General features: G+C 39.2%; 1 protein-coding gene across 3 annotated transcripts in view; it reads right to left on the bottom strand.

The window, feature by feature from the left end:
• Window positions 1-14,379, bottom strand: part of etfdh (electron transfer flavoprotein dehydrogenase) — a 28,534-nt gene extending 14,155 nt beyond the window's left edge. The window contains exons 1-9 of one of the 3 annotated variants that reach the window (XM_046030045.1): window positions 14,215-14,341; window positions 13,599-13,649; window positions 13,285-13,443; window positions 9,679-9,908; window positions 8,295-8,376; window positions 7,502-7,620; window positions 4,618-4,695; window positions 3,997-4,143; window positions 2,429-2,569 (exon numbers count right to left, since the gene is read on the bottom strand). In XM_046030045.1, the coding sequence (XP_045886001.1) occupies window positions 2,429-2,569; window positions 3,997-4,143; window positions 4,618-4,695; window positions 7,502-7,620; window positions 8,295-8,376; window positions 9,679-9,900 (789 nt within the window). In that variant the 5' untranslated portion in view covers window positions 9,901-9,908; window positions 13,285-13,443; window positions 13,599-13,649; window positions 14,215-14,341. Of the gene's footprint in view, window positions 1-2,428; window positions 2,570-3,996; window positions 4,144-4,617; window positions 4,696-7,501; window positions 7,621-8,294; window positions 8,377-9,678; window positions 9,909-10,906; window positions 10,954-13,284; window positions 13,444-13,598; window positions 13,650-14,214 lie in introns of those variants that run through there. The other 2 variants (XM_046030044.1, XM_046030046.1) reach the window with 2 other exon arrangements.
• Between the last annotated feature and the right edge of the window lie 1,903 nt (window positions 14,380-16,282).

The raw sequence follows: 16,282 nt of genomic DNA, 5'->3' as shown, positions 1-16,282 counted from the left end.
TTATTGTCAGTACCTACATAGCCTCCTTTTGTTGTGTTTTTTTTGAAGACCACCCATTTAATTAAACTTTGACTCAACCTGAATTCAGTTGTCCTTACCACCTTAATTTAACCCAAATACCTTGTTACTGCCCTACCCTAACGAGCTGGGTTGTAACAGTGACTTACTAACTTTTTTTCCTCAATGACTGAAGCTAAAGTCAAAAAATGTACACGAGTAGATGATGTGATGAAAAGACCAACAGTTGTTGGATTTAACACATCAGGTGAGATATGTGGAACATAGCTAAGTTACCTAGCTAGTAGCAACCACGCAATGACTGTTTGCTAGAATTACAGCGCTAACATGCTGGTGGCATATATTGTGCGAGACGAGCGATGAGGTCATTGAGCGGTTTCACACAAAAACTAAAAGAAAACTGTGACTTTCTTGACTTAAATTATCTTTTAAATTGACAAACATCATGTGTGTAGTTTAGGGAACAAAACATTAGTTGTCTCTCGCCACTGACTCCTGTAAATTCTTTTCCAAAATAAAGTCCCATGGGGTGGAAGTGGAAGTGATGGACTTCATAGGTTTTTGATTGATTTATTAGCATAACAAATCAAGGACATCATCAGGACAAAGCTGGAGTAGTTTTTAAGTCAAATCTCTGAATGCTATTCAGTGATAAAATTGTAGAATTGAAGTTAATTAATGATCAGTGGAAAAAACATTTCACCAATGTTCCCCCATCCAGTCTGACAGCGCTCCAGACTAGGGTTGGTCCAATTGGTGATTGGATCACCTATCGCTGATTGAAGGGATGATCAGAGATTTTCACATTGAAACGGAGCTGTGTGTTTAATGGAAAACTAATGCATTGAATTTAACTCTGACAGCGTTGTGTTAAGAAAATAGACTAACTTCTCAATGTCGGAGAGGGATATGTTAACGTTAGAATACAGCTGGGTTGACACGCTGTACATAGCTGCTATCGATGGTACCCTCCTCCTCCCTGCCGTGTGTGTGGCACCTCAGTACACTGTACTGTGCATTTACAGATGTTTCTGGTGGTTTCCCTTAAAGCTAATAAGCCTGTTTCTTCCACGCTGGCACTTCAGTGACTTGCTGCAACGTAACACCGGCCACTGGCAATCAGATCGCCAATTGGTGATCTCAAGTAGCCATGATCAGAAAATAGATACGATTGCCAAACCCTACTCCAGAGGATCTGGAAAAAATGGGAGCAACTGTCCCAGTCCACGTGTGCAGAATGGCAGTAGGAAGATTTAAAGCTGTAATCACTGTCAGTGATGCTTCCTTATTTATGACAGGGGTATTCAATTAGAATTCAAAGAGGTCCAGTTAGAGAAGATTTCCCAAAGCAAAAGTCCAGAACATCAAAACGACTAACTTGAGTTATCATTCAGTACCATAATGCGTAGTTGTATCAACATGTGTTTTTAGTCAACAACAGACTGTCCGTTTTCACATCCAACTGGAGGGATAATAAATAATAACTACCCTAATAATAAATTCTAAATTTAAGTAAACTAAAATAAAGTGCCTAATTTTTAGAAAAAATTAAACAAAAAGTGTAGCTTGAAGTGATGAAGTGTAGTCTTAACCAATTTTATAATAAACACTCAACACATCATAACAAATGAACAGCTGTAATGCCTCCTCTTCTCTTTCATTCGCTCTTACAGAGCTACCACTACTTCCTCTTGTTCAGTGAGAAACATAAGCTCCTCTTTGTCCTGCCAGCTAGCATTGGAGATCTGAGATATTCTGGTTCTGAACTGTCCGTGGGAGCAATTTACATGTAAGAATCTGTACATTCTTGATTAAAAGCCATGTGAAATCTCTTTTCCCTTTCGTCTCCTCAATTCATCGGTGTTTACAAAATGTCTCATGAATCTCGCAGACTCGACTCGCAAGCTTCGGAATGCACAGATTTGATTGGCTGAGCAGCGTCACATGAGACGATTGAAGCACATGCGATTGGCCTGTGAGTTTCCTGGGCTGCTAAACCAGTACAGTAAATGCTAGAAAAGCTGCGCAGGTTAAAAAAGAAACGCTCCGTCATGAGGTAATAAGTCTCAATAATAAATCGGCTATAGGTCGGCGGTCCGGAGCGGATGCCTATTAGTGACCACTGATTTATGAGATGTCTTTTCTTTCAAACATCAGGCTTTTGTCTTTGTTATTGAGGGGTATTATGAAGAGACTGATACAATGTCTATATGTATATATATGTAACCTATTTTAAATGAAATCATTTAAACTAAATAACATAATAACATAAAACTACTATACACTAATAATGTAAAATTGCCCAAGGGTTAACTATTTATTCAGAAGACAAGAATTATCCTGTGGTTATTTACCACCTAGATGACATTTAGCTGTCACATATGTTGATCTTTGCATAAAAGCAACTCACCACAAAGCCCAAAGCAACTAGTGGCTCTCCTTCATTCAGGTGATAAAGGAAGGATCCTCCATATGTGTTCCTGTTCAGGGGCCAGCCCACAGAATGCTCCACTCTGCCTGGCCTCCACTTCTTCTCATCAATCGTCCACAACTGAAAAGGCGAACGAGCAGAGGTTGCCTTTAAATTTATCCATTCATAGAGCAAGTTGTTGCATTTCTGTTTTCTACTGTGATTGGAGTTACATCCAGATTGTGTATACATCTCCAGAGTTTACGCTAGAGGTTATTTTATGGCATATATGAAATCTACAAAAAACTTTCAATGTGTGATGCATGTTTTATTTTTCCATTATTTTTGTATATTGACTTGTTTATGTTTTGCTTAGGTTTTATTTATTGATTATTTACTGATTATAAAGCAATGTGCGATGCGTATTTTTTTTATATGTATATCAACTTTTTTATGTTTTTCATTGATTATAAAACATTGTGTGATGCGTAATTTATTTTTCGTTTCATTTTTTATTGACAGGTTTTATGTTTCATCAATATTCTTGGTTGTACACCACGGTGTGGCACTCATTTTTATTCGATTTGTCTATGTTTTACATTGACTGCTGTAAAGCTATATAGAACTACCACCAGACAAATGTTTTAAATAACCAGCTTAATCACTGAACTCAAACTGCCTATATTTGGGACAGACATCTATATGACACAGGTCTTTAATTCATTTTATGTAAAACTTTGTTTAGCATACTATCCATGTGGTTATTTAAACCACTATGAATATTACTTCTATAAAAATTAGGCTACTGAATAATACTAACATATTTATTACGAATAATTAATTTGATCTAGCACATACTAGTAAAGCGTCTCTACCAGGCTTCAGTAAACGTTCAGTTTGACAACAGCGCTCTCAGATGGGCTAGATGCTCAAGGTGGCAGCCTACTACTGTTATGGTTGTGTATTTTGTTGGCTGCTGCAGAGAAAATAAAGTTCCTGTTTACAGTATGAACGCCACAACAACATCTCTCTACCATCCTTCATCAGTAGCATGGTCAGGACAGCTAATCACCAGCTCCTTATTTTACTTCTCTTCTCGTGATGTTCCAAGAATGGTTAAATAGTTCCCAGTGACTATCGAATAGTATATTTGCTTGAAATGCCCATCCCTACTGTGTTTCTGACTCTGGAGCTCTCAGATCTGGTGTTTACAGTAAATGCATATAGACTCCTTCCTTTATAATTTAATGTCAGTTTATTTGCGGAAAAGTTGAAGTCATCCAGCCCCTTTATTTATTTGGCATATTTCCATCCGGACATTTTGGCCGTTGATATTTTCATCTGCAGGACAACTAAACGTGACACAGGCACTAAACTGGCTTAGACCAGCTAATGTTAACCCTGTCCCCAGTGTAGAAATAACTTTACAGTCTACTCAAGATGAACTTCACTCATTAGGATTAATCAAACCAGATTAAGGGGGAAACCAAATTTAAAACACAGTAGACTGACCAATACTCTCTCCAGCATTTGCTTACTATGAGCATTTTATGGTACATGTTATTTACCTCCTTCAGGCCAATGGCGTAGGTCTGGGGTTCACAGTTCTCACGCAGGTTGAACTGTTTGTAAAGCTGCTTGGCTAAGTGGCCATGACAGCCTTCTCCAAACAACGTAACTTTAGCATGGAGCTCCATTCCTCTCTCAAAAACATCCTGAAGCAGGACACACAAATAGATTTCATGAATGAGAAGCAACTGAATATAATAGAAATAATATCTGGTTGGTAGGTAACAATAATGGAATTCTAAATGGCAATAGTAATGTACTGTATGATATAATCACAAAATGACATAATATTGCCCTAATATAATATATGAATGTTACATTTACAACATACTCTATTATCCACTAGACTGTTATGACTAATCAATAGTTTTTTCAAGGACAGTGCACATTTAAGATACTCTTTTCTTTATGAAGCAACACACAAACTACAAAAATCTATTTGAAGGAGGTCAGTCAATGAAATGCTTGATGTCTCAAAATAGGTGCTGTTGGTTTGTTTGACCTACATATCCTGTCAAGGGCCTGACGTATCCAGGCTATTCATGGTTATATTGTAAAGAATGGTCTTTATTTGTGATTTGCAGCAGTATTATCTAATAAAATGTTTTACTGCACAATACCTTTGGCGAGCCATCCTTGGCTATGCCTACATCATTGGTGGCAATTCCTTTGACACTCCCATCTTCATGAAATAAAACCTTGGAAAAAGTAATATGGATAAAGATTAACACTTGGAGTTGAGAGGGCACAGTAAACATGATGAATTAAAACTACCGAATAAGCCCAAAGAGGGACTGTACTTCTGATCACTGATTATATAAGCAGTTTCCCTTATTTGCGTTCAGGAGCGCCAAAATTTCCCACAATCATTATTATATCAGTGCACTACTTATTTTCACTCACACTATGTGCAAGCGACTGGCGACCTGTCCAGGGTGTACCCCGCCTTGCGCCCGATGTCAGCTGGGATTGGCTCCAGCCCCCCCGCGACCCTGTACGCAGGATGAGCGGTTGACGATGGATGGATGGATGGATGGACTATGTGCAAGCGCAGTAACACTCGTCGCTTGGCTCGCTTCCTCTCCTCATTCTTCAAAGGACATCTAGGCTACGTGACAGGTGCTGTTATAAGAGCGACGTAACTCCGATTCGGGAGGTGCGTAGCGAGTGTTTGATTGTCCGAGTGGAAGAAAGTGATGTTGAATGTGAGCGGAGGGAAATATTCTGGCAATAAATTGACTGTGTCGGTTACGGTGTGTTAGCTTTTCAAGACCATGAAAAGTCTGTTTCCCACCTGCTGGAAAAGTGAAGCCTGTATGTGCTAGCTAACATCCCCCCCTCCCCTCAGACTGCGCAGCTGAGCAGGAAAGCTTCTACAGTAGGCTGTGTCTTTTGGCTGCTATGTAACTTCAACATTAGCTCAATTTATAGAAATTAACTGGTAGCTGTATTTTATTACTACCTAGGCTACTTGTCTAATGTTAAGAACATCAGGTACAAACTTAGACTAACCTGGTGTAGCCTACAACTCTGTCCTGTACAGACAGGTACATCTTAAATTATTTTTCAGGTTTCATATGAGTTTAAAAAAGTGGTTGTTAGGATAAGAAAGGACAGTGGTGACTGGAGGAGCTTTTAAGCTAATTAGGAGACGTTTCTTATTGAATTTTAATGTGTACATAAAATGCAGCTCAGAAGGGAGGTGGTTTCTCATGTTGCCCTTTTTTTTTTTTATTAATGTCTACAGATAAATATCAAAAACTGTAAAATAAAGACACAAAAGGCAAACATGAACAATCGTCATATTGACAGGGTTTTCAGGGGTGATGCCCAAAACATGTTGTGCCATAAATGTAAAATCACTGTGGAGAGCATCATAACCAACCAAATTACTTTCCCCAAATCTAAAGGTTGTAGTTCCTCCCAGAAGACCGATCTTTGGGTGTTGTTATTTGTTATTTGTTCAGAGATATGGTGAACATAATGGCCCCATATGATGTGAAATTACATATTTTTCATTGGAAAACATAACATTTTATTGGGGGAGGACCCCCAAACCCCACCACCCCGCTGACTACCACGACCACCACCAAACCATTCATCTAAAGCTCACATAAAAATAGGGGCAAACACTGAAATTTTAAAGAGGTGGTATTATGCTTTTAGGCCTTTTCCCTCTCCTTTATTGAGTTACATACCTTTTTGCACATGCAATAGGTTTGCAAAGTGAAAAAGCCCAAAGTCCAGCCCGAAGGGAGTTCCCATCTCCCACAGAAAACACTGCTCTGAACTGCCTGAAAACAGCTCGTTTCCCTTTCATCCTTGTGACGACACAGGGATGAAAGAAAAAGCAAGCAGCCAGTCCGACACACTCTAAAAAACACCGGTGGAAAAACACTGGGCTGGAGCACACACCTCCTCTGCCTTCCAAACACTAGCTACCCTCCAGGCAGTCAATGGACATAAAGTTGTTACTGTGATGTAGAGACAGAGCTCAGCTCACAGATTAATAACTCACCACTCTTCTCTGCTTCTGATTGGCTAGTAGTCCTTAACTAGGAACTGGCATGTGCAACTTCCAACAAAGATCATTTAGAGACAAGATGTATCACTCCATAGCTAAAACAAAGCGATGTTCTGCAGCAATGTGCAGTATGAAAAAAAAAATGCTGTTTTTTGAAAATTAAACCATGTAAACCTGTTCTGGTACAACCCCTAAATAGAATATTGAACCTGAAAATGAGCATAATACCACCTCTTTAAGCTATTCTAATATATTACTATATTCTTTTTGCAACCTATACTATATTACTATGGTCTCTTTGGGCAATTGTTAACTGTATTTTTAGACAAGGTAAGAGGAAAAAATGGTTTAAACCTGGGGTAGGCAATCCTTCAGAATGAGCAAAAGATTTTGAAAGTATCCAACTGAAAAAATCCCATCCCCATCCCCTAAGACCTCTCTCTCATGCGCAATGAGTGTACAGGCAGAGTGCAAAGAAGCTTTTAAGCAAAGCAAGTTCTCAGACACATGGTGTGAGCACTTGTAGTAGGTTTTCAAAGTTTTTAAGTCTGATCTTTATTATAGCACCTAAAAATCAGGCTTTGTAAAAATCAGACCAGTGGCATGTGAGATACTGTGTTTCATGGACAAATCATCTACACAGCCAGTAAATGGAGCTGCAATAATTAATCAATAAGTTGTTAACTATTTAAAAGGGGAAAAAAAAGGGGGAAAAAAAGTCAAACTTCTCTGACTCCAGCTTCTTAAATGTGAATATTATCTGGTTTCTTTACTGCTCTATGACAGTAAACTGTCAAAACAAGACATTTAAGGACATCCTCTTGGGCTTTGGGAAACACTGATTAATCGACCATGAAAATAATCAATTGTCCTACACAGCTATAGTACATTTTGAGAAAAACAATGGAAAAAAACCTGTGTAAGACATTTGTATTGCGTGCAAATGTCTTTAAGTACATCAAAGAAATTTAAGGTCTCACCTCAGCTGCAGCATATCCTGGGTAAAGCTCCACTCCAAGCTCCTCAGCCTGCTCCCCCAGCCAGCGCACAAAGTTCCCCAGTCTCACAATGTAGTTACCATGGTTAACCATGGGGAGACCTAGAGACAGCAGGAAAAATCATGCGCATATAAAATCAGCACTGCTGAGTTTCCAGTGTTTTATTAAGTTTTAACAAGCTGGCCTATGGGTTTGACAGACCATCTGTCAACTCAACTGGATGAACAAACCAAAATACCAGTATGATAAGTCATTTTCCCACCTTTTTGTTAAGGTACTTGGGTCACATAAAAATTAACCTCAGTAATTATATCACAATATATGATAAAAACACATTTTACCCTTTTTCTGTATACAACAGTCCTGCCTTATAAAAAAAACATGATACATATACATGTTGCAAATTGTGTTTCTAAATTGATTATAATTCAAACATTCAAACAATTTGCCTTATAGCAAGTTTCCTCCATTTAAAATATTAGTTGTGTGGCAACCCCTGTGATTCAGACTCTGCCTCTGAAGAATGTTGCATCAGTTTAGGTATACATTATGTCTGCACACTCGACACACCACTTGACGCGTGCATCCTTTCCGTTTTAAATCCTCTATACTCGACTATAGCCTCTTTCCACTCAGACTGACTATGGTAATATCAATATAACACCCTCTCTGTGGAGCACAACCTGTTAAAGCCTTGTCATTTCAAGTGTGGATTAGAAAGAGAGAAAGCACTACACCAATTTTTTTTTTTAAATAGAATAAAACAGGCTTTTACCTGGTAAAATGGGGATAGGGATTCTGTGTTTCTCTGTAAAAATGCTGAACACATCTTCAGTCACTGGAGTGTTCAGGGGTGCCTGTGGTAAAAGCACAATGTGTGTTATTGAGAGTTTGACTTCATCGTGATTTGTGTGTTTATATAATTTTTTATAGTGAAATAACACTTTTTAGATGTACATTTGCAAACAAAAATGTATGCATATTCATAAATGTGTACAAGTGTAGGCAAATATGGATTAATAAACTCTACTGACATTTTGAAATGTGTATTTCTCAACTTAACAAAGTTAAACAATAAAAAATATTTATAACAATAACTAGTAAAACAGAACAAGAGGAGCGTGTTGCTCTATGGAGGAGGCAGGTAGAAGCAGCAAATATTGGCACACTGGCACCGGCTCAATATACACCTGTCTACTGCAGAGTCTCTATCCACAACCTGGAGGAGGAACTGCACAAGATTGTATTAAATAAAGAGTGTAATGTTTAGTTACTAGTATACTGTTAGTATAACAATAATATAATAAATACTACATATATTATAATTTCATATAGCCCTAATAGTATACCTTTTTACCACTAGTTGAATATTAAATCCAGTTACAGCTGTTTCATTTCTGTGGGGGGGGTTTTATTCATTAAATCCTTGTGCAAGCAAAAGGTTCTACATTGGTCTCCAATTTGTTAATGCTAAGTACTAACTTGTCAATCAATTCAACATTTAATGATTTGCTGTAGCACGTCAAACTTTTTTAACGTCCCGCCCATCCAGCTGATGATTAATCGGTTTAAGAAAAGTGTGATAAGCACGTTGACTCAACAAAAGGCACAGATACAGCTAACGTTAAGCCACCGAGCCAAAGCCAAACATTCCTTATCTTCTCCCAGTTTTCTTCTGTCTCACCGCTTCAGCTGCTGACGACATCTCTCTGTCTCTGTCACAGAGCGACTGGAGCACCGGCATTTCTCCCAGTGCTCTGGTGGCGAGTCCGACTACGTTTTGAACAATTAGCAGCGGGGCAGGGAGGGGGAGTTACGGTAGGTTGTTGTCTTAAGTTACTCGCACACTGCTTACAAACCATTTTTAGGGGCACATGCGAAAGCCCGGTGTGGGCAGAGATAATGAGAAGACTGCAGCGCACACAGAGAAGAGACACACACTTTTTCTGTTTTATTAAATCGCACACTTTTTGCGGTTATGTAAACGCATGCGACGACATCGCGATTGTGATTAGATTAATCGTGCAGCCCTACATAATATATTACCCAACATTCAACCACAACATAGAGCACCTATTGAACTGTTCCCTATGGTATAACGCAAGGGTATCTTTGTACATACACCAAACTGACAAAGAAATGTTGAATAAGACACGCACCCCTCGCTCCTTCCAATCGGGAAAGAGTTCGTAGAGAGCACTGGGCTCGAGACAGGCTCCTGACAGGGTGTGTGCTCCAATCTGAGAAGCCTTTTCCACAAGGCACACTCGTAGCTCCTTCTCATGTTCAATGGCAAGCTGCTTCAGCCGAATGGCTGCTGAAAGACCGGCAGGGCCCCCACCTACTATCACCACATCTGCCTCATCTGCAAACCTCTCCATTTCGACCCCTAGAAAAGGACCACAAGAAGGAGAAGTCTGATAAGATGTCACAAGACAAAAAGACTCATGGATTGAATTTCTGTTTGGGCGGAATACATTTTTCATACCTTTATTATAGGACTATGCGATATGACAAAAAAAAAAAACACATCCCGATATAGGTAATTTCATATCTTACTAACAATACATATCCCGATATAGAACATTTTTTGTAAATTCAATGAAATATAGCATTTCCAACTGTAACTTGGGATATTTCTCTTATTATAAAGGTGGGGTAACTTAAGTGATTCTGAATAAATCCAACACCATGACAAACATCATGATAAAGTGAACAACGACACAGCAATTAATTTAAGTAATGTTAGGTAGTTTGTGGGTTTACAAACTGAAGCTACAAAGCTAACATGAGAGGACGAGATGGCTCCAGAAAAGCACAGCGGCTCCAGACAGCGACCTCACAACTCTCCTGCTACCACAGCTCACAGCACAACAGCAGCATGTCTGGGGGAACTATAAAGTAAGCTGTTTGTCCGATGTGCAAGTCATTTAACTTTACCTGAATGACACACACATCATGGCTGGCACTGCTGGATAGTGTTGTGTGGCTCGTCCATTATTTTTAATGCAAATTTCTTCCCTGCAACACCGGCAAGTGTGGAAGAATGGACAGCGGTGAAGTTCGTTTCAAGTTGGATATTAGTTTTACGTTGGACATTCACAGACTGTATTTAAGAAGTTGACATAGTCATCGTGGCGTCACACGTTGGTTTGTGGACTGCCGTTTTGAAGCCTCGAGTTTGGCCGTGAGGGCACCGCCATGTTGAGTTTTTGCAACCAGCGGCACAGGATGTGACCATATTTGGACGAGACGGTGGCACTAGCGGCTGTGTGGAGCTACCTAGCTTGCTTAGCTAGGTGCATCTGTAATTCACGTTAACCGTCATTTAAACAGGTCTGTCCATTTTGTCTAGCGAACAACAGTCTTAAAACTAAATGTACTCACCAGAGAAAGTGAACAGCCAACTCCTAATAAGCTTTTTCAATGGCGTTGGTTAAATTTCCACAGTGCCGTGGGTACAAGTCACTCTAGCCCGATTGACAGGTCGCCATAGTAACGGCTTGTCAATCATAGATAATCCCGCCCTGAAGCATACTCTGCTTTAAGGTGTATTTTACTCTAAATGGGACCATAATTTACTAAATGAACATCATGTTGTATTGAAGAAGACCTGAAACTAGCGACTGAGATCATAAACTCATTATGAAAGTGTTTACTGAGGTAATAAATCAGGTGAGAAGTAGGGTCATTTTACCATTATTTCTAATGGAACTGGACTTCTTTTTGCAACCAGAAGAGTCGCCACCTGCTGACTATTCGATAGAACGCAGGATTAAGGGACTTCCGCATTGGATTCACGTCTCAGACCGGAAGCTTCCCGCTTGTGAACATTCAATAGACGTCGAATTCCAACTTCAAACTAACTTCACCACGGTGCATAGCGCTGTTGACTCCCCAAAATATTATGGTAAAGTTTGGAATTTGCGACAACATTATAAATGATAGAGCATAATTGTAAACGATAGACATTTCTCTATCATCAAAGATAGATATCGTCATATCGCAGAGCCCTACCTTCATACTTTCCTTTCACCAGGGTATGACACGGTATATTTGTGTGTTAAAAAAAAAGTAAAAGCTGAGCTGCTTATCATAGAAGTCACTGTAACATGTGTAACATGGTCTAGCCTTCAGTGCTGTCTGTCTAATATGTAATTAGCCTACTTAGATAAGTCTTGCTGGGTTTAATACGTGGCCCATAGAATAATGAATAGACTGAAAGTAAGTGCCTTCTTCCATAGATTCTTGATGGGAGGACTGGATGACACATCAGTGGGCTGAATGCTGACGATGTGCACACATCTTTGTCCGTGTGGGCTAGGGCTGAACGATTTTGGAAAATAATCTAATTGAGATTTTTTTTATCAATTCTGCGATTTAATATGCGATTAATCTTGAAACTCTTTACCTTCTGTATTATTCAAAATGGACAAGCAGTAAATTGTTAGGTAGAATTATTATTATGAGCAATGGTGGAGAAAATATATCAAATTATAATAATATGAGAAACATAATTTGAGTCAAGTCATGGCATTAAATAATATGATATAATATCATCAGGTCGGCCTACCTACAGACCACAAGAAAAAGTTCACTAGTGTGTATACTGTAAGTAAGCACTCCAGACAAAACCCACAGTTCAACCAGCAATTAATGAGTCCTTATCTCAGTTCTAATCCATCCAGTCTATCTTTCTGTATCCTAGTAAGCAAACAAAAAATACTCAGTTCATCGCGATAATATTGCAAATGCAATTAATCGTTCAGCCCTAGTGTGGGCTGGCTCAATTTTATAATCTGGACCGAACCCAATTTACTCCCAAACAATGGCAGGGCATTTTTGTTGTTTACTAGTCCTGTAGTATCATCCAACCTGTCGCAGTCGAAAGTGAGCAAGAAGCAGGTGAAATGCAGCAGAGAAGAGTAAACAGTGAGCTGGGAAGTTTGGCAGTGAATGTACAGTGTAGGTTACAATTTGTCAGTAAATTTAGGCTGCAGCTTAAGCTTGTGTGTCGTTTACCAACTGCTGGAAAAGTGAAGGGGGTTATCGCTTTGTCACATTGTAGATGATGTCATGCAGTTTCACGCAGCATTGCCCGCCTACGTACACTACAACATGTCTGTATCAGTTTAAAAGAGGAGCATCTGTATTTTTGATGGTATTGAAAATCATACCGTCTGGATTTCTAAATGTCCCTGTATACCGTAATAACGCCCAAGCCTAGTTGAACTGGATCAATCCTGTCCACCCTTCCTGTCACAGCAAATCCACACTGACATTTAATTTTTCTAAGACATTAAACAAAACACTATAGACCAAAATACAAAATCTTACAGGAAATCAAAGTAAATTTGTAATGCATGTTGTGTTTACTTAATACGTCCAGCTGTCAAACATGTCTATGTGGCTTTAGTAAATTTGTTGAAGGTTTATAATAAGTTAAAGCTGCATTGTGAGTCTTATTGTGTAGGGGCAAAAAATAAACAAAATGGATTTATTACCCCTTTACATACAATCAAAATATTCAATCATATGGTTATATGAGGATGAGGTAACTTTTGTTCAGTGTAAACATCTTATCCCAAATATGGACTAAACCAGGATTAGATATGACGCAGATCAAGCTACGAAAAGATCAATCTTTTCAGGATGCCAATGTCTAGCATGCTTCACCTAATTGACCAAAAAAGGGTCTTGAGTGTGAGTAATTATAATAACATAATTTTAACCTCAGAGTAAATTTAAATAATGCAGGCTCTTACCTTCCCATCTTGGATCTTTATCTCGAGAATGGATGGTGTAGTGTGTTGTGATGCGGGGTGTTGACACAGAAGAGCATGTCCTTCTGTTTAGTGTTGTGTACAGCTGAGGGGCAGCATGCTCTGTCTGTACTCTCTTCAATGCCCTGATACACTTGTGTGCTGCAAGAGAGAGAACAGCTCCCAGTTAAGACCAACTGAAATTGCTGGGCATATGACCGTATACTAATTAAACTGTGTTGCCACTGTTTTAGTTGAGCCTGATCAGGTTCAAAACAACATTCAATACAATAAAATGACAGCAAATAAAACCGTACCAATGTAGACAGGTGACAGGATATATCAGGAAGATTTCTGAAAACGAACACCTCAAGAAACAAAAAGATATTTGTGCAGCAAATATAGGACAAATGCCAAGCAGCTGTCACACTGCTAAGTTGCAGCAGTAGCACCATGCTAGTTACAGTAACATTACAGCTAAGATACATTTAAAGTCCAACGCTACAAATAAACATCCTTATTACGTAGCAAAACACTTTACGTAACTTCCAAATGTATTACAAGTTAATAACATCATCAGTGTAGATCTAAAAAGCGTAAATTTGATATATAACGTTCAACTGGGACAAGGACACTGTTCTAATGACCTATATTGGTTCAACTTTCACCTACATTAGCTTGATGCTAACATCAGTGAGCTTGCTGGACTGTTTTGGCTAATGCTAATGCTAGCATTTGTAGAAAGTATAAAATAAGTCAGGCATAAAGGGGGAAAAAAACTATTCACCACCCTGTATAACTGTGGTTAGCATATAAATCGTGTAGTGACATCAGCCAACACTCTATGTAAACTTTAGCTATTAGCTTTGTGCAGTCCAGCACTGCAAGCTCACAATGTGTTTGCTAACTAGCCATTCGCTGACGTGACGTTACCTTTACTTGAATATCTGCTGGCTGGAAACATTATGTGTCAGCTAGTGTCAGCTCACTAGCGAACACCGGGGTTTCTTTTTAAAATCAGCCGATGTGACGCTGTGGTGTCCTCGGTTCACTACCAGTGCAAAGCTTGTTGTGTGTGTGTGACCCGCCCGCTCCGCCAATGTATAACGTTACCTTACGAAATGCCTCTCGTAACACCAGACATTTGAGAGCGTCAAAAGCTGCGCTGATGCGGCGGCGTTCATGGACCTGAAAAGATTGGTAACTGCGCAAACGTGAATCTCTACAGTCTACAGATCTCCACACTACTCAGTCCGAGTTTCAGTAAATCTGAGACGGTGATGTGTAGGAATCGTGTTTTAAATGAGTCATCCCAGGCCGCCGGTTGTGACCGGGACGAGTCCATAGACGTTTTGCTTTTCTTAAACTTTATGACCTACTTCTTTATTTACCAGTGGTTTAAGTACATTTAAATAGGCTGAAAGTACTGTAGACTTCTTTACAGTTTTGAGGTTAAATATGCATTTCAATAACCTAAGTTACTTAAATACTTCACATTTCAGATGCATACATTATAAATTATAGTTTTTACACCCCGCTACATGAATCTGACAGCAATTACTTTTGAAAATTAAGATTTTAAATACAAACCTTAGAAAATGTTGACATTATCTTTTATCCATACCTGTTACACCTCTTTTGTGATTGTTGTTTATTATTTGAGATGTTATTTTTTTCTGCAGTTTTCTGCTAACCCTGCATGCCAGTATATTAGCGGAGGCTATTGAGTTCAGCATTCAATGTAAGCTAATGTTAACTACTAACTTTCTACTTGTGGGCTACTCTTATGGACTCTATGTATGTTTACTAAATTAATTAGAATTACAATAAGACTTACTAAATGGGACTGAATGTCAAAACTTGCTGCTTTACTGTTTATACAGGTGAAACTCCAAAAATTAGCATATCGTTCAAAAAGTTCATTTATTTCAGTAATTCAACTTAAAAGGTCAAACTAATATTATATAGACTCATTACATGCAGAGTGAGATATTTCAAGCCTTTGATATAATTTCGATGATTATTGCATACAGCTTATGAAAACCCCAAATTCAAAATCTCAGAAAATTACATTACATTACATGAAATCAAAAAAAGAAAAAGAAAAAACGCATTTTAATACAGAAATGTCAGCCCTCTGAAAAGTATAATCATGCATATGTACTCAGTACTTTGTTTGGGCCCCTTTTGCATGAATTACTGCCTCAATGCGGTGTGGCATGGATGCTATCAGCCTGTGGCACTGCTGAGGTGTTATGGAAGACCAGGATGCTTCAATAGCGGCCTTCAGCTCTTCTGCATTGTTCGGTCTCATGTCTTTCATCTTTCTCTTGGCAATGCCCCATAGGCCATTCAGGTCAGGCGCGTTTGCTGGCCAATCAAGCACAGTAATCCCATGGTCATTGAACCAGGTTTTGGTACTTTTGGCAGTGTGTAAGTCCTGCTGGAAAATGAAGTCAGCATCTTCATAAAGCTCGTCTGCTGAAGGAAGCATAAAGTACTCTAAAATGTCCTGGTAGACGGCTGCGCTGACTCTGGACTTAATAAAGCACTGTGGACCAACACCAGCAGATGACATGGCTCCCCAAACCAACACAGACTGTGGAAACTTCACACTGGACTTCAAGCATCTTGGATTGTGTGCCTCTCCGTTCTTCCTCCAGACTCTGGGACCTTGGTTTCCAAATGAGATGCAAAATTTGCTCTCATCAGAAAAGAGGACTTTGGACTACTGAGAAACAGACCAGTTCTTTTTTTCTTCAGCCCAGGTAAGACGCTTCTGACGTTATTTGTTGTTCAGGAGCGGCTTGACAAGAGGAATACGACATTTGAAGCCCATGTCCAGGACCCATCTGTGTGTGGTGGCTCTTGATGCAGTAACTCCAGCCTCAGTCCACTCCTTGTGAAGCTCCCACACACATTTGAATGGCCTTTTCCTGACAATCCTCTCCAGGCTACAGTCATCCCTGCTGCTTGTGCACCTTTTTCTTCCACACTTTTC

This window comes from Micropterus dolomieu, linkage group LG19 (genome assembly GCF_021292245.1).
Source record: "Micropterus dolomieu isolate WLL.071019.BEF.003 ecotype Adirondacks linkage group LG19, ASM2129224v1, whole genome shotgun sequence".
Taxonomy (NCBI): Eukaryota; Metazoa; Chordata; class Actinopteri; order Centrarchiformes; family Centrarchidae; genus Micropterus; species Micropterus dolomieu.
The sequence above is the reverse complement of the archived record's forward strand: the minus strand, read 5'-3'. Positions and strand labels throughout refer to the sequence as shown.